We start from the raw sequence: 26,133 nt of genomic DNA, 5'->3' as shown, positions 1-26,133 counted from the left end.
AGCACCATGAAGTGAAGAAATCCTTGATGGTCTGTATGTATGGGAATGTGCAGGTAAGCCTCTGTTAAATCCAATGATGCAAGAAAACTCTCCATTGAAAACCACTGCTATCATCATCTACAGCATCTCCATAAGAAAGCGCAGCATCTACAGTGCTGCATTGACCTTCTGTAGATCGAGAATGGGCTGAAATATGTCCTCCTCCTTGGGAACCATGAAGTAAACTGAGTATTTTCCTAGCCCTTGCTCCTTTAGGGGAACCATGACAATGACATCCAGGTGCTGCAGCCACTGCAACGTGTCCCCTACCACCACTCGCTTGATGCGAGAAGCCCAATGAGACACCACACAGACCTCTCTGAACAGGCGCAAAATTTCTAAGGCATAGCAATCTCTTATCACTTCCAAAATCCATTGATCAAACGTGATCCTGGTCTGCTCCTTGTAAAAGAGGGCTAGTCTCCCCCCCCCCCCCCCCCCCCCCGATGGTTTCCAGAGAAGAGTGGACCAGCCTACCTTCATTGGCAGGTCTTACCTCCGCCAGCAAGGACTTGTGCCTTTCTGAAACTTGCATCTGCATGGACGTGGGAGAACTCCTCATGGAGCAAAACCTCCTCATCTCGAAAGCGAGGATGTGGCAGAAAGCTCTTCTTGCCGGTCTTCTTATTCTTGTGCAACTTGTTACCTTTTGACTCCCCCAAATGCTTCATCAGCTGTTCTAATTCTTCTCCAAACAAGAGCTTTCCTTTAACGGGAGATTACACACTGCACTTCAGACCATACATTCGCCACCCACCACAGGAGTCTCTATGCTGCCACCATGGAAGCCATATTCCAGGCAGACATCCAGACCATGTTGTATAGGGCATCCACCACCTAGGCCACTCATGCTTCCAACTGAGCCACTTAGGCTGAATCAGCTAAAGATCATGATGTCTTCTCCTGCACCTTCTGCACCCAGCACAAACAAGCTCTCTGCATCAGGTTAGCACAGACTGAAGCTCGAGCCAAGACCTACAACAGTCTCTTCAACCAGATTTCCAACATTCGATCCTGGACATCCTTTAGCACAGCTGACCCTGCTGCAGGATTGGTCACCTTCTTTGTCACCTCAAACACAATAAAGCTCTGGAATTTGTTGCCAGAGGATGTGGTTAGTGCAGTTAGTGTAGCTGGGTTCAAAAAAGGTTTGGATAAGTTCTTGGAGGAGAAGTCCATTAACAGCTATTAATCAAGTTTACTTCGGGAATAGCCACTGCTATTAATTGCATCAGTAGCATGGGATCTTCTTAGTGTTTGGATAATTGCCAGGTTCTTGTGGCCTGATTTGGCCTCTGTTGGAAACAGGATGCTGGGCTTGATGGACCCTTGGTCTGACCCAGCATGGTAATTTCTTATGTTCTTATGCATCATCTACCTTCGGAAGTCTCCAAAGTTCCGAGGTCTTTCTCCGGCAAGGGATACAACTTAGCTATAGCCCTGGCCTGCCTCCGGAGAATCCCACTCCCATTCAACCAATTACTTCCTCACCTTCGCAACCCATCCAGGACAGGATGTACCCCTTCATTGTCCAAATCCTCCTGCTTGACTTCGAGCCCCCATTTCTCCAGCACATGGGAAATTAGAGGACGCAGTTCTTCCTTACAGAATTATCTCATCTCCCTAGAATCATCCCCTTCTGAAACAGGAACCTCCTCAGAAAAAGGTCCACTACTCACCGGTGCGTCCACAGGATCAATGCCCGGTTCCCACTTGAGAAGCTTCCCATAGACTTTCACCTTCTGAATCCTAAGAAGACTCCTCATCTTCACCCAGCGGGCATCCCAGACCAAGGAGCCGAAGAAGCCCCCCTGCCCTTACCTGCATAGCTGCTCTAGGCCTCTTGGCCAAGCAGTGGGACTTCTGGGTGGCCAAACGATTACTCACTGCTTCCCTCTTAGCCAAATAAGCTTCATGGAATAGCAAGACAAAATCTGTGGAAAAAAATCCTCAAAACCACTGGCCCCTTTCTCCACAGCATCCTCAACTGGCTCCCCTGCCCATTCTCTAACTTCCTTAGGGCATTGCTCCGCCAGAGACAGTGGGGAAGGGTTGTCCATGAAATCCCTAGCAGAAGCAAGCCTTCTGCCATGGGGAGGCAACTTAGCTGCCGTCTCCTCCAACCACCCCGGGGCCTCCTGAACGGGACCTGAAGAACACATGCAGAGATCATGAGGAGGTCCCTTCTTCTCCAGAGGCATAGCTTGACGAGGCCCTATTGAAGCACGATTGCCTCACTCCGCAGACTTGACACAATTTCTTGCGCTCCGCAGGAGGCACCATGCTTTTGCCGCAGTTAGTGGTAAAAATAACTTCCCAAGAGTAGCGATCACTGAGTCACTCCTGCCGGTGTTGTTCCGGCCCCCCTGGTGCTGTTGCCGAGTCGCATGTATCTTCACCCTCTCGGGTCCTGTCGACCGGGTGGAGCGCTTGCTGCCTGCAGTCTTGGCGGAGATTCCCACCTTTCTGGAGACACAGGCAGCACACAATGAGGCTGCAATGAGGTGCGATAGCCTCAATCTGCAGGCCCGACAAACTTTCCCATGCTCCACTGATGACTTTATCACTCCTGCTTGCTCTGGCCAGCCCGCTAAAATGCTGCTGAGTGCCAGATCATGGAGCCTTCTCACAGACACACAAACACCCCTTCGACTCTGCTCCAGACCCCTGGTGCTGCTGTTGAGCCGTGGGCTCCCTCTTTCACCCCCGATTCCAGCCTTGATGCTTTGTATCAGCCACACCAACAGCCCTGCTCTGACTCTGCACTTTTGTTGTTTTTTTTAAGGTGACAGTGCAAACAAAGAAGCCAAGCACAAAAATAAATACTTCCCTGCTTCTGGATCTTGGCTGGCTGCTGCATCTGGCTGCCGGTGGGGGAGATAAGGCTTCAGAGAGAGCAAGGGAACCAGGATCCCTGGTTGTCGCTACCTCTGGATGCTGAGGGCCGAGCCAATTCAAGGATCTCCAATCTCCTGCTCACCCTGCTCTACTTGAGAGATGGCCCATGAAAGAACCTAACACCTCAGGGAGCTCCCACAAAATACATCGTGCTCTCTCTTCTTCCTTTATTTTATTTTATTTTACTTTCTAAACTCCAGACTGCAGGTTTGCTCCTCCACCATCTGCTGGAGACAGAGAAATACTGAGGAACTACAGGTGGCACTCTTGATTAAGTGGCAGTGCCTGAAAAGGTTTTATTCTCTGCCTCCATCTGCTAGTATTGATGCAAAACCCACTTGTCTGGACTGATCTGGGGTATGAACAGGAAATGCATGTAACTTATCCAAATAAGTTCCAACATATCCCACTAAGTAGCTGCTTTGATGGTACATAACCGGATAAGTCTTAAAAATGTACTTATCTATATGTCAGCCAGATAAATATGAAAAATTATACTTATCCGGCTAAGTAAGACATATGAATGGATAGTGTGATTTATTTTACATATATGTGCAGGTTGCTGGATATATTTGTGCATATTTTATAACCCGCATATTTCATGTATGTGCAGGTTATAAAATGCAGGAGTAGATTTCCACGCACAGCTGTTTTAAAGTTATCCTCCTAGGTTTTAGAAAAGCTTATAGCACGGAATTTCTGTGAGAATTCTTGAAAGATAATCTCTTTTGCAAATTAGTCAATGGGGAATCAGGTGTTCTGATTCAACTGGATTTGACACTGTAAAACATGATTTCTTACTCATGCATTTATGTAATATTGGCATGGCAATGGTACTTGCTTGGTTTACCTCATTTCTGAGAAACAGAAGGCAACATGTTCAAATAGGCACTATTCATTCCAACTGAAGAACTCTTATCTTTCGGAGTTTTGCAATGGTTGGCACGGTCTCCAATATCATTTAATATGTCCTCCTTGGACTCTTTAATTAAATCATTAGTTATACTGTATTACATATATGCAGACAACATTCAGGTTTTTCTATGTGCTGAAGATGGTCTCTAAACGTTATTAAACGTTAGTTATCTAAACATGATTTACTATTGAATATACAGAAAATTAGATTTTTGTGGGTTGGTGAACACTCATCCAAAGATGGTACTATGACTTTGCTGTGAGGGTGATTTATTGCCAAAATTAACTGAGATTAGGAATTTGGGGATGTACCTAGACTCCACATTGACACTGAAACCATATATTCAGCACTTGGTGATGGTTTCTTTTTGTAAATTAAAGACGTTGAAGCCTTTGAGGAAGTGACGTCACTCCAGCAAATGGTCACATAGACAGAGAGCTCCTCGTGGCTTTTCAATAAAATCGGTTATTTTACTGCCTACAGCACTCCAATCATGTCCATAATGATAGTAAGAGGATGAGCGGCAAATGGCGAGTCGATGAAGAGCAATAGATCTTGCTGACTTCTCCTACACAGGAGGTGAGTCACGAGAAAAAGAAGCGAGCATAGCCGACACAGACGGAGCACAGCTAGAGATTAAGATGGCGTTAGAATCGGGAACGGAGAATGGTGGCGAACAGGGCCCCACTAGAGAAGAATTTAAGGCCTGGTTCTGTGATTTGAAGAATGATATTGCAGCGGTGAAAATTGAAATACAAGCGGTGGTAGGTGACTTAAGCCGGGACGTTGACGATTTGGGACAGAGAGTGCATGAGTTAGAATAAACAGCAGAGGACCAAACAGCAACAATGGCACACCAGGCTAAAGATATTCTCCACTTGAAACAGACATCAGAGGTGTTACTAGCAAAGCTCGAGGATCTAGAAAATAGATCCCGAAGAAACAATCTCCACATTAGAGGGGTCCTAGAAGTGGAAGGAAACATGGACTATATAAAACTGGTACAGTCCATATGCAAAGCAATTCTTAATGCTGACTCTGGGAAGGGCCTGGAAAAGCTGGCACAAATTGATCGCATGCACAGGGCCCTGGGTAGAATCATCAATAATCAATAGCTTGTGTACATGATTTCCCAATAAAAAATGCTATAATCTAGAAAGCCAGGACTCTAGGAATAATTATTTATTTATTTAGGAGTTTTTATATACCAAAGTATAGCTAGCTGCCTTCACTCCAGTTTACATATACAACAACTTCGTACAATTAACAGTAGCTTATCCATTAACTATTTAGTACTTTTGACATCAACATTTATATACAGTATACAAATACAACAATATTTTACGATTAACAGTAGTTTAACCAATAACTATTTAATACATTTGACATCAACTTTTATAAACAGAATAAATCAGTGCTTGAGCTATGAAAATGAGGTGGACGAGCCTATGAAATGTTCAATTAGACTTTCAGAAGTGAACCAGTATGAGAACGGTCTATGTAATGGCCTTAGGAGTGAAATTGCATAACTGAAAAGTTATGAATTAGATAAGTTATGAGATATTAACCAATACCATCTTTGAACATTTGGCTGAATATCCATGTTTTGAGCTCTTTTTTAAATGATTTAATGTTACTTTGTGAGCTCAGGTGTTCTGGGAGTGAGTTCCATAATTTCGGACCAGCGATGGAAATGGCTCTGTTTCTTGTGGTGGAAAGTTTGGCTAGTGGGAGTGATGATATGATCAGCTGTAATTTACTTGCGGATCTAGTTCTACGTTGAGATCTGTGTATATGTATGACGTTTTCGAGGGCTGTGTCATACATTACTTGGAAGGGGATAAAAATTCAAATATTCAATGATATCTCAGCCATAACCCTTCAGTGCCAAAGAGCTATGGAAAAACATCACGGACACCTTGCGGGTTGAAAATATTCATTACAAATGGCTATATCCCTTTGGAGTATCCTTTATGATTAGCGGAGACACGATGACTGCCAGGTCCCCAGAGGCAGCAGAAAATCTTTTAAAATAGAAAGGTCTGGACATTAAAATGAGCAAAACAGACACAACCAGGACCTCGCAGAGAAACCACTCGATGGCAAAGGGGGCAAATGCCAACACCAGCGAGGTCTCAGGCTCTTCTGGTCCTAACACATGAGAGGATTCCTGAAGATCACCGGGCGTTAACTCTACTATCTACACAACCCTGATTATGTAGCCCTACATGGAGGAATATTTTCAGGAGTGAGCTATACGAGTAATGCTTCATACTGTTTTGTGTCATGAACCCTGTAATAAAGTATATTGTGGGTTAGGCAATGGACATATTAGGAACCCACAACTTGTTCAGTTTCAAGTTTCACTCGTTATTGTTACCATATTTACAGATAACCGATTTCAACATTGTTTGATAATTAATGACCACCAAGAGGATATCATTCCTCATGGAAAAGGGGTGGCTAAAGTTTCCACCCATATTTGGGTACATGGGAAGGAGGTGAGAATAAAGGGAACAGTAAAAAAAGTACGGGGAATTATTTTACCATGGTTCAGACTGCGCTATTGGAAGACATCTCTAGCTTCATATGGTGTTATAACAATGGTTGATGTCACAGTTGTATCGCTGAATGTTAAAGGTCTCAATTCACCTAGGAAGAGACAGCTATTGTTCGAGGAAGCCAGAGCTAGAAAGGCCTCTATATTTTTTATACAAGAAACCGATTTATTAAAGAAAAATGAGCGCTGTTATGTAATACTAACTATACCTTAATATTCTTGGCATCTAATCTTGAGCAAAAGAAAAAAGGGGGAGTGGGCATAATGTTTTCTAAAGACTGCGAGTAGAGGTAATAGAATCCAGAAAGGATAGAGGAGGTAGATATCTAGCTCTGGTTGTCCGCCTTAATACAACTCTAGTAACACTAATTAATGTCTATGCACCCAATGTACACCAAGGGGAATTTTTGGCAATGCTGGAGCACTCATTAAGTGACCTGTTACAGGGACAAATCTTAGTAGGAGGGGATTTTAATCTATCTATGAATCCTGCCCTAGATAATAGCCATGCAGCATCCGATAGCCTTAAACGGGCCAGATTAAGGTTGAAATCGCGTAATGAGACCTGGGGTCTGCATGATTTATGGCACTCAAAACACCCATCTGATAGAGATTATACTTTTTTTTCCAGAGTACATGGGACATACTCCTGTACAGACCTATGGCTGGGGGTGGGGCATGGGTCCAGGGATGCATATCGGTAGAAATTGGCTCGATTACATGGTCCGACCATGCTCCCATATATGCCTCTTTTTGCTTACAAAGTGAGCCACAAGGGGTTAAATACTGGCGACTTAATGACTCACTCCTTACTGAAAATCTGTTATGTGAAGAAATTAGAGAAGACATAAAAGAATATTTCCAACTCAATGATAATGGCGAAGTATCAATCCATGCTGTCTGGGATTGTTTTAAGGCTGTGTTAAGGGGTAAATTAATATCTAAAGCCTCTGCAATGAAGAAACAGGACCAAAGGGAGAAATCGTCTCTATTACTTACCATTCAGCATCTTGAGTGGCAGCATGAGCATAAGGCCCATGGCAGTAACAAAATCCTCAGGGAGCTCAATAAATATAGAAGTAAATTACAAACCCTATTATACAGTGATATTCAATATCATTTGGATAAAAGCAGGCATGGACGGTATATCGAGGGCAATAAACCCAGTAAACTGTTAGCGAGGCAGCTTCATAAGCAGTTCTCCCAAAGTTTCCTTCTGAAAGTTAAGGAAAGTAATGGGAAGATAGTCTCAGTCAATGCCAGTATTCGGAATAGGTTCGTTCAGTTTTATATGGAGCTATATACTAATGAACAAGAAATATTAGTTTCTAATATTGATAGCTATCGGGCGGAGATATCCCTACCTGCTCTTTCGGAGGGAAAAAACCCATAAACTCGATGGCTTGATTATCCAGACAGAAATTTATGCGGCTATAGCTTCTCTTAAAAGTAACAAGACCCCGGGCCTGGATGGCTATACAGGCCTTTTTTTTATAAAACATTTGGAGATCTTCTCATTCCGTATCTGCAGAAACTGTATAATGAATGACTGCTTAAACCCGCACTGCCCCTAACCATGCAACTGGCAGGGGTAACAATTCTACCGAAACCTGGCAAGGATAAGTTGGTGTGTGGTTCCTATCGACCCATTTCTTTATTGAACATAGACCTAAAAATCTTAGCGAAAATCCTGGCTAGTAGATTGAACTGTGTACTTCCTGACTTAGTTCATATAGACTAATCAGGATTTGTGCCCGGACGGCAGACAGGAGATAACATCCATAAAATTGTTAATTTAATGAGGCAGGCAAAATTGGATGGGACCCCAGTGGTGTTACTAGCAATTGACGCACAAAAAGCTTTTGACCGCATACATTAGGGATTTTTGTTCAGGGTCCTTCAGAAAGTGGGCCTAGGCCAAAATTTCCAAACCTGGCTGAAGGCCATGTATACCTCCCCTCAAGCATGCATTAAAGTTAATGGCCCATATTCAGCTGCAATTGAATTAGGAAGGAGGACGCAACAGGGTTGTCCCCTATCCCCATTGCTGTTTGCCATATTTATGGAACCCCTAGCTACAGCAGTTCGATGCAATAGGGACATCAGGGGAATCAAAGGGGGAAATGCTCAATTTAAGATTACACTTTTTGCGGATGATATTTTATTCTCCATAGCAAATCCACAGCTTTCACTACCGGTATTAATTCAGGAAATGCCCCAATTCAGCACAGTCTCTGGCTTCAAAGTCAACATGAGTAAATCTGAGATTTTAAATATATCTTTGTCCAGGCAAGAGATGGAGTGTTTAAAAGCAGATTTCCCTTTCAAATGGGCGGCCCATCATATTAGGTATTTAGGTATTCAATTAAGCTCTGATTGGAAACAGTTATATAGTATAAATTATCTTCCCTTATTAAAAAAAACGGCCAAAGATTTAGATATTTGGACCTCATACCCGCTCTCTTGGTTAGGTAGAATAGCAGTTTTAAAAATGACAGTATTACCTAAATGGCTATACTTGTTCCAAACCCTACCAGTGGATGTCCCTGTAAAAATGTTCAAAGCCCTGCATGCTAAGGCCTTCCACTTCATATGGAAGAGACGGCCACTGCACCTGAATAGACTGGTCATGTTCTTATCTAAGCAAAAAGGAGGGCTGGCGGTTCCAAACTTCACTCAATATTTTGCAGCCACACAGCTTAAGGCGGTTTATGAATGGTCATCCCGCTCACCTAGCAAACACTGGATCTATATAGAAGAAGTTGAAGACCTGAATAATTCTTTATATACCAAGGTCTGGAGTATGAGTTGCAGAGGCGTCTGTAATATAGATTACAATCCTTTTACAAACTTGACTTTAAAAATTTGGAAGAGGTGGAGACATGTGATAGCAGGCCCTAGATGGTACACCCTTTTACTGCCATTGGGTCTATATAAGGATTTTCAATTAGTACCTGAATCTGGAGGGTTCTTCAAGTCTTGGATTCTTAGGGGGGGTGTGATGTTGTGGCCAACTGATCGAGGACAATTCATTGATCTTCAAGGAAGCGTGGGTGAAGTTTGACTTGCCCATTGGTGAACAGTATAGGTATTTACAATTGAAACATTGTTTGACGAGTCCACAACTATGGAAGCATATGTTTAGGGAAAGGACTCCCTTTGAAGATATGTGCTTCAACCAAAAAACTACTAAAGGTCTTATTTCTAAGATTTACATATGGCTCAAAAGCAGCAACTTCCTCGCTTTAAGCATCAGATCGGATGGGAGACAGATTGGGGGTATAAATGGTCAGAGACACAATGGCTAAGTTGCTATAAAGCTATAGCGAAGAGTTCTGTCTCTGCTAGTGTAGTAGCGACCAATTATAAACTTTTGTATCGCTGGTACATGACCCCAACCAGATTAAATAAGATCTTCCCTGATCAATCCAATCAATGCTGGCATAAGTGTAATCAGGAGGGGACATTCTATCATGTATGGTGGACGTGCCCAAAGATTACTCCCTTCTAGAGATGGGTAACAACATTGCTCTCTGAGTTAATAGAATTGAACATCCCCTTTGTATCTGAGATATTCCTTCTATCTAACTACCCAGAAGAGTGGCCTAGAGATCAGTCCGCTCTAGTTAACCATATACTGTGTGGGGCCCGCCAAGTATTGGCAGCCTGCTGGAAATGTGAATGTCCTCCTACGAAATAGTCATTAATCAGTAGATTGTGGCAAGTTCATTATTGGTCATACCTCACTGCCATACAGAGGACACTGTTGCTCGTCATTTTCGGATATGGGAACCTTTTCAGAGATGGTGCAAACAATAGGATCATGCTAGAGCTATATGAACTATGCTATAAGGGGAACAGAGTATGATTGGTAAGAGCTGTAATCTGTTGTGATTCCCGGTCGGTGCCGCGGCCGGGGAACGCGCTGGGATCGGTCTCCGGCATGCTCCTTCCTTCTGCACTCCAGGCGTGAGGTTCCGCGGGGGAAACGCTCCCCAGGCCTCCTCCTATGGCGTCTGGCTGCTCTACAAGGCCCTGCCGGGTGCAGCCTGCCGGCTCTCCCCTTAGGCGTGAGGCCGCGCCTCCCGGTGAGATTTAAAGGGGCCTCGTCCACTAAATTGCTATCATCTGCCCCTAATGGGCTAGGCACTGAATCCTACTTAAGGAGACTGCCCACAGTCATTCCTCGACTTGGCAACGAGTCTGCTGGCTCCGGTGAGTCTTCTGGTGCCTCGGGTTCCTGCTTCTCCTCGGACTTCTCTTCGGTGTGTGACTTCGGACTGGCTAGTGGTGATTCCTCGGTGTGTGACTTCGGACTGGCAAGTGGTGATCCTTCGGTACCTTACCTCGGACTCCTTCCAGACCATCCATCTTCAAGGGCCCAGCTAGTCCCAGCTGCCCGGGTCCCTACGGGCTCCTCCCGGGGGGACTGCGGGCTTCCAGTGGCGAAGATCCAGTTGGCCCTTGCACCGACCTCACGCCTCTTCGACCTCTCAAAGGTCCACCTAAGTCCCAGCGGTCCGGGTCCCTACGGGCTCCTCCTGGGGGGGACCACGGACTTCCAGTGGCGAAGATCCAGTTGGCCCTTGCTCCGCCTTCACGCCGCTTTGCCCTCTCAGAGGGCTCATCTAAGTCTCCAACAGCGAAGATCCAGCCAGCCCCAACTTCTCTTCCGCCTCGCCACCCGACGGGGGAACCTTCGGAGCCATCTCCTAAAGGTCTTACCAACCTCCCTTTGGTCCAAGGGTTCACGATCCCCCTGGGCATAACAGACTGTCTCACCTTGGTGATTTATGTGCAATACATGTGATGGTCTTTATGCTGTTAGCAATGTCTTCATGGCCTTACATTCTCTCACACCTTAGGTCGATTTCTGAATGGACAAACGGGGGAAAACGATTGATGTTAGTACTTTTATTTATAAGTGCTTTGGCTTGAATGTGCTAATTGTTGATGATAGCGAAATGATGTTATCTGAAGGCTAACGCGTCTGTTGTCACTGTTATGCTAACATTAATTTAAAAAAAAATTAAATATAAAAAAAAAAGAGGTTGAAGCTTTTATTGCCATTCTAAATGCTGATTTGTTCAGGACTGTGTTATAGGCCTTAGTGCTATGGCACCTGGATTATTTAGCAGTTTGTTTGTTGGTCTTCTTGACAAGTTATGTGCAATACAATTAATTCAGCATGCAGCAGTAGATTAATACTATTCAACATGCAGCACCTAGATTAATACAATTAATTCAGCATGTAGCAGCAGTAACTTAATAAGCGGTGTTGGTGCTTGAAATCACATTACTCCAGTCTTGTGTACTTTGCACTGGCTCCAAGTGAGAGGGAGAACACATTTTAAAAGGGGATGATTATCCACAAATTCTTATATTCTGAGGAGGAGCATTAGGCAGCAAATAACATACATTGGTATGTGCCTGCTCAGATACTGAGATCATACAGATCAAGTGTTTTCAAACTCCCAGTATCCGGGCATACAGGATGCAGAGCACACATTTTGGAGCATTCTCATATGTGGGCCCTAAGCTGTGGAACAAATTGCCAGCTGAGTTAATGAGGAGGGGGACATTAAACCTTTTAAAAATATAGTGAAGGCACTGTATTTTAATTGAATAATTACTTTATCTGTACATATGAGTATTATGTTTTTTATTGTGTGTTTTATAAATTTTGTGTTTTACTTTACATTTTACATATTTATTGTTGTTTGTGTTATGGGTTATTTATGAATGTATGACATGTAATTCAATCTTATATTCCACAACTACCACAAACTTGTTTAAATAAATAAATAAATAAATAAGATTGTATTTCATTGCTAGATAGAATATAACATTCTTATATATTGGTAATATTGTTTTTTCCTTTATTTCTTGTTCCACTTCCAATAATGGGGATTGGGTACAATCATATTACAAGATTTTCTTTTTTGTAAACTTGTTTTTATTGTTAAATGTTCAATTGTATGAATGTGTTTCTTAAGGTTTGCTTCATAAATCTCCCAAATTAAAATGAAAAAAAAAGGAGAGAGCATAAAAGCATCTTTAAAATTGATTTATCTTACCATTTTCTTATCAGAAGAATATCCAACGGCTACCCAACCATCAGTGTCAGCACTTAGCTCAAATTCAACATCGGCCCCTATTCTTCGATAACTGAGAAAATAGTCACAGGTCTCTGCATTACATCCAGGTTTTCCGTATCTGAAATAAAAGAAGCATTCTCAGTTCTCCTGCTGGAGCATGCTAAGGAAATCTTTTGTCACGGGTTATCTTACTTTATATTAATAGTATATAGTCAATCTGCAGGTCCAGCACCTACATAACTAGATAATAATATGCTGATAAAGGATGACTTGTACAATAGATTAGTGAGTTCAATATTCTGCTATACATGAATCCCATTTACAGGGGAGATATGCACTAGCACCTACAGATTGAGCCAGGTACCTGGGATACCATATGTTCATCGTGCTGACCTGATGCAACACGACAATGACTAGAAACTGGACAACATTTTTCCATTAAAGGTTTTCACAAATAATATTGCAAATAAGTACAGTGCCCAAAATTAAATTAGATATAGCTACTATATACTAAAGTACATTAAGATATATTAAATGACTGTATTAATGCATTAACATGTATTAAAGGTAACACCTGCACTTTTGTTCCATTAATGCAAACCATACCTCCAACACACACACACACATTTTGATGAGTTGCTTTACATGCAAATTCATGCAAAGCAGCTCAATATTTAAGCTTACCACAAATTGTGTTAAAAACCATGCGATTTGTGGTAACATGAGATGTAGTTAATTTTTTTTGGGAACAGCAGCACCTTCTGATGTTTTGATCCTGACCCTAAATCCCTCTATCTAAAGGGCCAATGGGAGTAGTGGATATTGAGAAGTGAACTTTGGGACCTGTTCATTAAAGTTTACCATGCAAGTTAAAGCTGTTTACTATGCATGCTAATCAAGGTGCTATGCACAGGGACAGTAACTTTCAAACCAGTGCGCGGGCGCACATTAGAATGTGTACACCGGCATGCACCCAAGGACATGGACATTTTATAACTTGAATGCACATATGCATGTATGTTATAAAATAGCCTGGGCGTGTGCACATGTGCACTCAGTTTTAAAAAGGAATGCAAATCCCGCATCTACTGTGTAAGCTGGGAGATTTTTAAAGGGTTGGGCCCATGCCATTGCCAGTTTCACTAGTTTGTCCACCAGTTCATCCAGTTGTTAGGTCCTCCAAACTCCCCTAGTTTAATAGCCTTTGCTCCCCCCAGTTACCCCCAGACCCTTAAAGCCCCTCATGGACAGTTTTTTGCTGTTTTTAAAATGTTTCATCATCCCTAGCAGAGGTAAACTTACGTGGCACATGACCTGGGCATGCACCCAGATGCGCAGGCCCAGTGTGACCAGGTGTGCATTCCGTGCATTTGCATGGGTTGGCACTTCCATGGAGGTGGCGGGCCGCCGGCAGAGCCTAACCAGCTGGTGGCCGAAGAAGAAAAGAGCGCCATCAACTCAAGGAGAGGCCCATCTTCCGTGTGTGGGCATGCATGTGCACATGCCCGCACACAGCTTTCATTCCCTCCCCCCCCCCAAGCAGGAAGATTGGTGGGCTGTAGGGCCCGAAGATAGCAAGAGGCCCATGGGACCATGGTAGAGCTCATCCCACCACAGACCAATGATAACAGGAGACAGCAGAGTTACTTACCTGTGTAACAGCAGGATGTAGTCCTCACATAGGGTGATGTCATTAGGCGGAGCCCTATTATGGAACACTTTTGTCAAAGTTTCTAGAAACTTTGACTGGCACACTGAGCATGCCCAGCATGCCATGATCACTGTGCTACAGGGGTGTCCCTTCAGTCTCGTTTGTAACATAAAAGTGTGAGCGAAAAGTAAAATAACAAAACGTAAGCGGACCCAACTCTGCGGGGTAGCAGGCGGGTTTCGTGAGGACTACATCCTGCTGTCCTGGGAGAACACCTGTTACAGGTAAGCAACTCTGCTTTCTCCCAGGACAAGCAGGATGGTAGTCCTCACATATGGGTGATTAGCAAGCCACAGGCTGACTCATATTACAACAGGCCAATAGCAGGCAACTTGTGCAACAGGCATAATAATTGGGGTGCTATTGGCAATGATGAGGCAGCCTGAAATCACTGCAGGTGGTTGTGGAAGGAGTTGGGCATTATACTGGCAAAAAATATTTTTCAAGACAGATTGTCCTAAGGCAGAGTCTTGACGGACTTCCTTATCTAAGCAGTATTGGGCTGCAAATGTGTGAAGAGAACTTCATGTTGCAGCCTAGCAGATGTCGGAAATTGGTACTGAACGATAGTGTGCTACCGACGTTGCCATGGCCCTTACAAAATGTACCTTCACTCACCCCTGGAGAGGAAGGCCTGCTTCCTCATAGCAGAATTTGATACAGTCTGCTAGCCAGTTGGAGAGAGTTTGTTTGCCCACTGCAACTCCCAGCTTGTTTTTGTGAAAAGAAACAAAGAGTTGGGTGGATTTCCTATGGACTGCAGTGCGGTCTAGATAGAATGCAAGTGCATGCTTACAGTCCAAGTTGTGCAAAAACCTCTCGCCCTGGTGAGAGTGAGGCCTTGGGAAAAGAGTGAGCAGACTATAGACTAAGTGTCCATCTTAGGAAGAAATTTAGGGTGAGTACGGAGGACCACTCGGTCACGGAGGAACCTAGTGTAGGGTGAGTATGCAACAAGGGCTTGTAACTCACTGACCCTTTTAGCAGATGTAATGGCTATGAGGAAAATAATATTCCATGTTAGAATTTTTTTTTTTTGTAATTTAAAGTTTATTGAGAACACAGCATGGCACAAGAAACAAAATAACATTCCCGGTATATATATCTTACATGTAGAATTGTCATAGATCATGTAATACCAAAAATTGACAATGAAATCAGAATATGTAATAATGTACAGTACATTACAACATTCAAAAAAGAGAATGTTGTGTCCATTTTTTTCTGTTAGTCAACGTTCTATATACAAACAGATAATTTCCCCCGTTTCTTCCCCCCTTCCCCCAGCCCACCCTCTCTCCACTCTCCACCTCCCCACCCCCCTTAGGCTGCAAACTCTGCTACTAAAGTTAAACACAATAATTAGTTTAAGAGTTGTGTGTTGCTAAAACATATCAGAGGCCTATAACCAAAATGAGAGGCATAGATACCTCACTTCCCAAAAACTAAGTCCCAAGTGGCCATACTCAAAGGGGATTGAAGAGTGGGAGAACATGGGGTAAGGCATGACACCTTCCTCTAGCCCACAATATTTGGTGATCCCCCCTTCCAGGTCAGGTAGGGTTGCCACACTTTTTCAAAACTATGTAAGCAATCACCTTTGAGAGCTGTTAATTTTTCCATATAAAATGTTGTTTCCAACCGGGACAGAATGTGGTTCAAGGATGGGACCTCATGTTTGCGCCACCAGAATTCGAGTTCACATGTGGTAGCAGAAAAAACCTGCTGCAGCCAATGTGACCTGTATTTAGAGCCCACCTCGAATGAGATACGTAATAAATATACTTTAGGATCTGCAGGAACTATGACTCCTGCCTCCGTAGAAATAAAATCTCGGACAGCCTCCCACACCTTGGACACATTCGGACACTCCCACTGCATGTGCAGAAAAGTCCCAGTTTGTCCGCACCCCTTCCAGCAAGAGCCATCTGTTCCACCATATATTTTACAGATTTTTTCTGGTGTAATATACCAATGGTACAGTATCTTGTACCCATTCTCTTTTATGGTTGTGGACACTGAGCTTCTACTGACAGTGGCGAAGATTTGGTCCCATTCATCATCCTTCAGGGGACCCCAAAAATCCCGTTCCCATGCCTGCTGAAACGATGGGATGTACGACCCATTAATAATCATAAGTATTCTTGTAATAGGTTTTGTAATCCTGGAAGATTGGGAACACAAGTTTTCAAACAAAGACTTGCCCTTGCTTAATTCCAACCGTATTCGGGATGCAGTGAAATAGTGTAAAACCTGATTGTATCCATAATAGTCCTGAGCTGGCAAATTGTATAAACGCTGTAGATCAGGGAAGGGAATAAATTGCTGCCCATCCCATAATTGTTCCCATTTGTAGAGGCCTATAGTTCCCCATCTGGTAACGGCACTGGGTGCAGTACCCAGCGGGAATGATTTATCATATAGGAAGGATGTTAGATAATACACTCGCTTATCTCCTACCAATCTTAATTTCCACTTTTCCCAAGTTTGATATAATAGCTGCATGAAGGGAGAGAGATCCTTGGACTCACGGCGACCCTTCTGCCAGGCCCTAACATAGAGAGGAGGCTGATGGCTGGCAGGTGAGGCAATCCTTACCCATGGCTTTAGTTTAAGTTAATCCCCTGATTGGCATTGAAGGAACACACTCAGCTGGGATACTCCAAAGTACCAGATTAAATTTGGCACCTGGAGCCCCCCTTGTAACTTCCCTTGGAAGAGTGTGGCACGGCCTACTCTGGGAGGTCTCTGCTTCCAAATAAAATGAAGCAGCTTGCTTTGCCATTGTGTCAATGTAATATCTGGTACTGGTATCGGGAGTGTTTGGAAAAGGTAACTGAGATGAGGGAGGATATTCATCTTCACTATGGCTATTCTCCCAAACCAGGAAAATAATCCCCTATCCCAGCGATTCAAGTCCCTTTGAATAGCTCTAAACAATGGATCGTAATTGAGTCTGTAGAGGTTCCCATACTCTGACCCAATCTTGACTCCAAGGTATTTCACCCATTCCCTCGCAACGCGAAATGGAAAAGTGCAAGCAATGGTATCAAAGCAGGTGGGCTGTACAGATATATTAAGGAGCTCTGATTTATCTTCATTAACCTTAAAACCGGAAACTCCTCCAAAGTCTCTCAGGGCATGCAGTAAAGGAGGTAACAAGTCTTCGGGTTTGGTAATTGTAAACAAGAGGTCGTCTGCAAACATAGAAATTTTGTAGTCATGGGGTCCCTTCACTAGACTCCTAACCCCTGGGTTTGCCCTCACCCTAGCAGCAAATGATTCCAGGGAGAGAGCAAATAGAAGTGGTGAAAGGGGGCACCCTTGCCTGGGACCCCTCTGTACTGGGAATGGGGTTGCATATTCCCCATTAACCTTCAAACTCCCCCATGGGTTTTCATATAGATGCTGAGTCCATTTAACAAAATGGGCACCAAGCCGGAATTTATCAAGAACCTTAAACAGATATGGCCAATGCACCCTATCAAAGGCCTATTCAGCATCGACCCCTAACAGTACCATCGGTATCTCCGCCTTTTTTGCTTGCCATATTATCTCCAGAACCCTCCTCACATTATCGGAGGCTAGGAGACCTGGAATGAACCCGGACTGGTCCTCATGGATCAGAGGCGAAGCTACTAAGGCTAATCTTGTGGCTAAAATTTTGGCCAAGAGTTTGAGATCTACATTAATCAGAGATATGGGGTGGTATGAGCTGCACTGAGTAGGATCCCACCCTCCTTTGGCCAGAATCATTATGCCCACCAAATTCGAGTCTGCTGAAATTGAGCCGTCCTCCCTCAGGGAGGAATCACCTCAGCGTGGAACACTTTATAGAATTTAGTGGTGAAGCCATTGAGCCCAGGAGATTTACCCACCTTTAACCCTTGTATGGCTTGATACAACTCTGCATGCTTTATCTCGGTGTTAAGAAAATCTTGCATGTCTGTGTTGGGAGTTCCACACCCCCCCCCTGTAGGTAATCTATATTAGGGGAGCCCACCAACTGTTTGGCTGCATAAAGCTCAGTGTAAAAACTAGTGAATCTTGTACTAATTTCTTCTGCAGTATATAATAAGGCCCCTGAAGTATCCTGTACCTTAGTGATATGTGATTGAGCGGCCTTTTCCTTTAGTAGTTATGCCCGGCCTTGTTCCCAAATTCAAAATGTTGTTGCTTCAACAAATCCATCTGAAAAGTTAATTTTGCCAGATCTAAAGCATGTAATTCCTTTTGTGCTGATTTGAGTTCTTCTAGTTTCTGGGGGTCCTGGGACCTTTTATAACTAAGTGAAAGATGGGCTATCTGATGTAGTAATTGTAGCCGCCTGGAGTTTCTCTTTTTATTGAGAAAACTGGCTCAATAAAACTACTACCTTAAGGCAATCCCATATGGTACTAGGAGAAATGCTCTCTGTACAATTGATTGTCATATATTTAGTTAGTTGGTTATTTACCTAGTTAGTTAGTTTTATATGCTGTCACTAAGGGCTCATCGTAACAGTTCACAACAAGAGTAAAATAAATCATACTTAATCTAAAATATATCATAAATAAACCTAAAATACAATGCAGTTAACCTAAAAGCAATTTTAGTTCAAATCAAATCTAAAACATATATGAAAAACAAACCTAAAATTCCTTAATAACATCTTAAAACTATTGGCTGCTACTCAAAACATAAAATAATGGTTAAAACAAACAAAGAACAATTAACAAATTCATCAAGTTATCTCTCCAAACAAGCAAGCTATCATCAAAATACAGAAAAAAACAGTAAAAGCATAGCATTAAAATAACTTTACTATTCCCAGAGATAGAGTCTAAATGGTTGTCATTTAAGAGGCTATCGTTCAATCTCCAGTATGTTTTCCGGCCGGCTTAGAGTGAAGCTTGATACCCAACCAGATTGGGGAATGGTCAGACCAAGTGATGAGGCCAATATCCGAATCTACAGCCTTTATCCATAAGAAACATATTGATATGGGAATATGTACTGTGAACATGAGAATAGAACGTATAGTTGCGCTGAGTAGGGTGTCATAATCACCAGATATCTTCCAACCCTCTATCAGAAAGCAAATGTTTGAGAGCCTGTCGATCCCTGTGGAGGTGGGCCTCCCCCATTCCCCGAGTTATCTAAAAAGGGATATCTAGTTAAGTTGAAATTGCCACCTACTATTACCTGCCCCTCTGCCCAAGTTTCTAATAAAGATGATATAGTCTGAATAAATGTTCCCTGCTCAGAATTGGGACCATATATGTTCAGAAGGGTAAGCAAGGTTGACCCAACCATTAGTTTAAGCGCTATATATCTTCCCTCAGGATCCCTTTTGCTATCCTTATCATCAACCACCAGTGTTCGTACTATTAGTATTCCCACCCCACAATATTTCCTTTTAACAGTGGCAGACGCTAAATATGGTGGAGAGTACAATCTGTCCCAAAGCAAGCGTTCTGTATGCTTAAGCAAATGTGTCTCTTGGCAAAATATTACGTTCGCCTGTCCCCTTTTTGCCTCTTGAAAGAGGGATTTCCTTTTATAAGGCAAGTTAAGCCCCTTTGTATTTACAGACATAATGCGTAGTTCAGCCATCATTAATTTTAGTTGGGAATTGAGCAACCAGAACCCCCCATACATAGCAGAGATTTTGAGAAAAGGAGCCCCGTAAGACTCTTCTACACACAAATCTATTATGACTTAAGCAACCAGTATTTACAGTGCTTGCAGTTTTCCCAATTCCTCCCCCCTGCCCCCACCCCATAACCAACTAGAATGTGGCCCACCTCTTGACCCAGTAGGCTTCTGAATGGAGGAATGCGTACATCGACATGCTTAGCCCTTCAAACTGAATATATAGAAAATGTAAACCCTGAACATTAACATCAGTATACGGCACCAGGGTCTTTTCATCTAATAAGTCGAAGGCAGATCCTTGACATGGTTGTAGATCCACAAAACAGACACCATCTGCAATCAGCCTGGACAGTCTTAAAGAGGCATGGAACCGCTGGAGTGTCGCCGCAGTCGTTTGCCTCCCTTTTCAATACATTGCCATCTTGGGGCTTTGCCATTAGGTCAACCTATCTTCTCGCTTCCAGCGGGGTTGTTAGAACTAGTAGAATGAAGGTTCATACCCGCCGCTTGCAGTATATCTCCCTCTTCCTCTGGTGTTGAAATCGTGGAAGTAACTCCAGAAATAGTGAAGCTTAGTCCAAAGGGGATTAGCCATTGATATTTAACATTATGGGTGCGAAGTGCAGTTACCACTTCTCTAAAGTCCCTTCTCTTGCGAATAGTCATAGGGGCCAAGTCCTGATACACCTCAACGTGGTTTCCTTTCCACTGCACTGGACCTGTCACTCAAGCTTTCATTGCGATTTCTTCTTTCTGCATATAGCTGTGGAAGCAAACAACTCTATCTCTCGGCCGGTTAGCCTGTGGGGGCCCCAATGCCCTGTGAGCTCTTTCCAGTTTCACCACCGCTGCAGGTTCCGAGCCCTCAACTGCTAGCCCCAGGATTTGAGCACAAATGCTGTTTACCACCTGTTTGCAGTCTGAAAAATCAGATGATTCAGGGACCCTGAAACGCAGGTTAGCCCTCCGTGATCTATTTTCTAGTCCTCCAGCCTGGCTTCCAGCTCCACATTCACTTTTAACAGTTTGTCTTGTGCTATTTTTCAGTTAGTGAGTTCTGAGGCCTGGTCCTCCAAACGGGCCTCCACCTCCTCCACTCTGCCCCCCAGAGCTGCGATCTCACCGGCTATCTCCGATCTGAGGTCCCTGATGTCTTGCTGCAGCCTGGACATGGCACCCCCTGAGCTCACTGAACGAGCCCAGAAATTTGGCCCGACTCGGCACTACACCACCCACCCCGACCCCTCCAGCCACGCTCACCTCCAATTCCGCATGGCCTACCGACTCCTGATCCGCCGATCCAGCCACCATCTGCACCGCAGAACTAGAAAAGGAAAAGCGCTGAAGATCGGCTTTTTTCCACGGCAGGGACATCTTCAGTGTGGGAGCGGGGGAGGAGGACACTGAAAACCGGCAAATTGTGTGATTCAGGGCTGGATGGGGAAAGAATATGCTGAGCCGGGGCAAGAGCCCAAAATCAAGGGGCCATCGCTGCCGATGACATCACTTCCTCCCATGTTAGAATTTTTAATGTCATGGGAGTGCAAAGGCTCAAAAGCTCCAGGAAGTTGATCCGAGACTGTTCATCAAGCAGAGTCTACACATCTTGGGTTTGGAGGTTGTTAATACGAGCTCCCCAACCCAAGATGGATGCAGCCGTGGCCAAGGTCACCTGAGGAATTGGTTACTGGATAGGTGACATGGATCAGGGATGAAAGCGGTTAAACAGCTTAGAGCCACTGAAATTTGAAAGTTCACTGAGTTTTTCCCATGGCTAGTCTGGCCATAGGAGTGACGTAGACCGTGGAAGCCATGTTGCCCAGCAATGGGAAGAATTGATGGGCTGAGGCTATGTTGCATGTGCGCAAAGATGTGGACAGTTTGATAGGATGTCTGCGCGGTTGTTGGGCAGGAAGGCCTTTTGGACTATAGTGCCCAGATCTGGTCCGATGGAGGCAAGGAGATGAGACGGATCCATATGGGATTTATGTTAGTTGATCAGAAATCCCAGCAAATTTAGTAGATTTATAGTGAGTCTTAGAGAATTTAGAGCTCCTTATTTGGATTGACTCCTTATCAGGCAGTCGTCCAGGTAAGGAAACATGTGAATGCTGTTTTTTCGTAGATGAGTGGCAATCACTGATAGGCATTTGGTGTACTACACGAAGTGTCGAAGCTAGGTTGAATGGTAGAACTTGGTATTGAAAATGCTGTTGACTCACTATAAAGCATATTGAAGGTCCAGAGAATAGAGTCAACCTCCTTGTTGTAGTAAGGGAAGCATGGTGCCAAGAGACACCATGCTGAACTTTTCTTTCTGAAGAAATTTGTTGAGATTTCTGAGGACCAGAATGGGTGGAGGTCGCCTGTTTTCCTTGGAAGTAGGAAATAGCAGGATTAAGATCCTCTGCCTTGCTGTGTCCGGGGAACGGTGTCCTGAGCCCTGGTCCTCACTAGGATGGACCGTTCTGTTCTCTGGCAAGGTTTCAAAATCCAGAAGCCTGCCTGACTGGTGTGATCTGGATATCAGTTGCCTGCCTGCCTGACTGGTGTGATCTGGATATCAGTTGTTGACATGTACGTACTTTTTGAAGTAGACTGGTTGGTCTCATGTGAGAGCTGGATAATACTCGTGTGAGCGGTAAAAAGTCCTCCTAGCATCCCTCTTTGCTGGTTTTCTAGCAGAGGAGGGGGGATTTGCAAGAAACATTGAGAGCTGTCGCAGGGTCTCGTGGTGGTCTTGCAATTGAGGCACTGTCTGCTGGACCTTGTGCATGAAGAGATGATCTGCGGTGCATGGCAGATCAGCTAGTTTATCTTGGACTTCGGGCCGTAAATCAGGGGCCGTAAGCTAGGTTCACCATCTAGCACTGAGTCCTGTTACTGGCAACGAAAGGACATTTCAAAGCAATCACAGAGCTCCTAAACGTGAGGCAAACTGCAGCGTGTAAAAAAAAGAGACTGAAGGGAGACCCCTGTGGACACAGGGATCATGGCACGCTGGGCATGCTCAGTGTGCCAGTCAAAGTTTCTAGAAACATTGACAAAAGTGTTCCGTAATAGGGCTCCACCTAATGACGTCACCCATATGTGAGGACTACCATCCTACTTGTCCTGGGAGAACATGTGTGTGAGCTTGTATGTATGTGAGAATGAGTGAGAGCTTGTGTGTGTCTGTAAGCCTGTTTGTGTGTGCATGTGAGTGTGTCTGTGTGAGAGCCTGTGTGTGTCTGTGTGAGAACCTATGTGCTTGTGAATGTGTCTGTGTGAGAACTTGTGTGTCTGTGTAAGTTTTGTGCCTTTGAGAACCTATGTGTCACACAGGCTCTCCCAGGCACATATGTGCACCTGCGTGCTTAGAATTCGGGGGTTATGTGCATGGCCGGGCCTTGCATGTACCACGTGCATAACTCCCGATATGCGCCGAAGGAGTGGGCCAGGGGCAGGGTGGGGACAGTCTGGGACAGTGCCATTAGCTGCTGTCCCGGGGAAGCGCACGTCAACAGTTGGCCAGTGCACAGAGTCTACTGTTGCTCCGAAGGAGAGGAGTAAGGTAACCAACAAAAAAAAAAAAATCTAATAGCTAGGAAGGGGTTAGAGGTCGAGGAGGAAAGGGGAAAAGGTAGGAAGGTTAGGTAGGGGTATAGGGAAGTTCCCTCCCAGTCCGTTCCTTAATTGGAGGGGACTGGGAGGAAACTGGGGAAGCCCTACTCACGTTGCTGCATGTTGCTTTTTAAAATCCACCCCCCCCCCCGGCACTTGTGAGTTGCGGGCCGCCCACACATGCGCACGTGGAGCACATGTGCGCATGGCGATGCGTGCCCTTTATAAAATCAGTGCATCCATGTACATGCTCAAGGATGCATGTGCACTCCTTTTAAAATCAACCCTATACTGTATCTGTGAGGGAGAGGCAGCATGTGTATGTTAGAGAGAGGGAGTGTGTGAGAGAATGAATGTGTTATTGTGCATGTGTGTGAGAGAGAAGATAAAATTTCGGCGGCCCTATTTCCCCCAATCATTGACAATCTCAGGGTGACTGAAATCAGAGCCCAGGTATGGAGAGAAGATTTTAAAATCCTTATTAGTTTTAATTATTGGATGTAATTTGATGATTCTGCTCTTTTAAAATATTTATTTTTGGGGGGAATAGAACATTTGTAATTGGATTTTTTATTCATCAGATTTTTTTAAATATTTTATTGGTGTTTGGGAAATTTTCGATATTCTATTCATTAACTGGTCTGAAATAATATTTTTATGAATATGACTACTATGATTAATGTTTTATATTTCTTGATTTTATTATTTTTATTATTTAATGTTTTATGAAAAATGGTAATGTTTCTATTTTTCCATTGTTGCTCTGCATAAAGAGGCTGGCTTGTTGTGGGTTCCAATTTAGTTCTTCTCAGCACATTTCTGTTTATACTTTCTGATCTCTTTATTCTGTATTTGGTCAGGGTCTCTCTGTATTCTGCATATGTGTCTGAGGTGAGGTATTTTGCTAGCATGTAATTTCTGTGTAGGGATCTATAGCAGCCTGGTTTCCTAATAAGAGTTTTTATTGGTGTTCTAGGGCCTGGTGTAATATGTGCAGTGTTGCCTTTTCATAGATAAGGTTTTTAGGGTTGTTTTAGAATGGGAGGTTTAATAGCCAATATGACCCTATTTTAAGCACTTGAAATTTCATATGACCCCCAAAATGACCAAAACAAATTAGTAAGGATGCAGTCCCCCCTCCAATGGTCACTGCACCCTCCCTGCACTCCAGCTGATTCTGCCTCTCAACCTCCACTCCCACCAGTCGATCCATTCTCTTAATCTCCACCCCTTCCAGAGGGCTTTAACCTCCTCCCCTCCAGCAGAACCCCTTTTTCAACCTCATCCCCTCTTACATCACCTAGCTTCTTTCACCTCCCCAGCCCATCTCTTCTCACCCTCTCCAGCCATTTTCATATCCCCCTAGCTGCTTCTCTATTGCCCCCAAGTCCTTTTAAACCACCTACTGAGAAATTCTATGCCAGAAAGCAACTCTCTGCCATCACTGTTTGTTTTTTGCTTGTTTGTTCTTTTATTCCTTTTTTCATTTTTAATAACAATAAGGACCCCCTTGGCCCCTCTAGCTAAAATCAAAATGTATTGTTTTGGTACCTTGCATCTAATTAAAATATTTTTTTCTAGACCCTAGGGGGGTCATTTTCCAAGGAGTTACTGCAGGAGATAAGTTCGCAAATCGCGCTAACAGCTGTTAACGTGATTTGCGAATGCAAATTTTTAATTTTGTATTCAGGGGGCGGAGTATATGTAAAGTTATCGTGTGCGGCGAAACAGCCGCAGTGTTAGCGTGGCTCCTAATGTGGCCAATAGCTACAACCCTTTCATTTGCGATACGTTGTGTGCTAGAGGCCAGTAAAGGTTTATTGTGGTTCATGACATTTCTGGACAGCCTGTTTCAGTATATGAGAGAGAGAGAGAGAGAGAACCTTGCTATCATGTCTACTCCCTAGACAGGTATTTGTATCCCTATGGGAGGCCCACCTAGTAACTCGAGGTGGGGGTTAGGTATTAGTGTAGGGGGTTGGGGCCACTTTCACATTCAACATGAGACGTACGAACAGAACAGTGGTCTCTTGTGAAGATGTGAAGGCCTTCGGAGTAAGGAAACTCACTCCAAGATGAGATTTGGCCAATGTTCTCTCCACCTAGCTTGTTGTTGCCCAGGTAGAGTGTCCATCAAGCTAGTTTGAGAGAACAGTGCCCAAATCTCATCTTGGAGTGAGTTTCCTTACTCCGAAGGCCATCAAATCTTCACAAGAGACCACTGTTCTGTTCGTACGTCTCATGTTGAATGTGAAAGTGGCCCCAACCCCCTACACTAATACCTAATCCCCACCTCGAGTAACTAGGTGGGCCTCCCATAGGGATACAAATACCTGTCTAGGGAGTAGACAGGTATTTGTGTCTCTCTCTCTCCCCCTCCCTCCCTCCACAATATACAAATCACAAAAACATTGCCACATGTGAAGTTTCCCCACTGCAGCCCCTTAATGCGATATTGGAAAATGAGGCCCTAATAGAGAAGAGTTGGAGTGTGCACTACTCTCCTGACAAAGAATTACTGGCTACAATCATTTTACAGACAAATTCTGAATAATATAGGTATATTCCGCACCATTTGTACTTGTGTCATCTCTAAAAATAAGTCAAGTCCATCTTGTTAGCATTTTAAAAAATATTTATGTATGTATTTCTTTTTTTTATGTATGGTTTT

The 26,133-nt window shown here is 43.8% G+C and overlaps 1 protein-coding gene across 1 annotated transcript in view; it reads right to left on the bottom strand.

Moving 5' to 3' along the window:
- The window catches only part of FRRS1L (ferric chelate reductase 1 like), a 69,867-nt gene that overhangs the window by 26,199 nt on the left and 17,535 nt on the right, over positions 1 to 26,133 (bottom strand). The window contains exon 5 of the mRNA XM_029587096.1: positions 12,491 to 12,629. Coding sequence (XP_029442956.1) covers positions 12,491 to 12,629 — 139 coding nt within the window. The remainder of the gene's footprint in view (positions 1 to 12,490; positions 12,630 to 26,133) is intronic.

The sequence above is a fragment of the Rhinatrema bivittatum genome, chromosome 2 (genome assembly GCF_901001135.1).
Source record: "Rhinatrema bivittatum chromosome 2, aRhiBiv1.1, whole genome shotgun sequence".
Classification (NCBI taxonomy): Eukaryota; Metazoa; Chordata; class Amphibia; order Gymnophiona; family Rhinatrematidae; genus Rhinatrema; species Rhinatrema bivittatum.
This window is presented reverse-complemented; position numbering and strand designations above follow the sequence as displayed.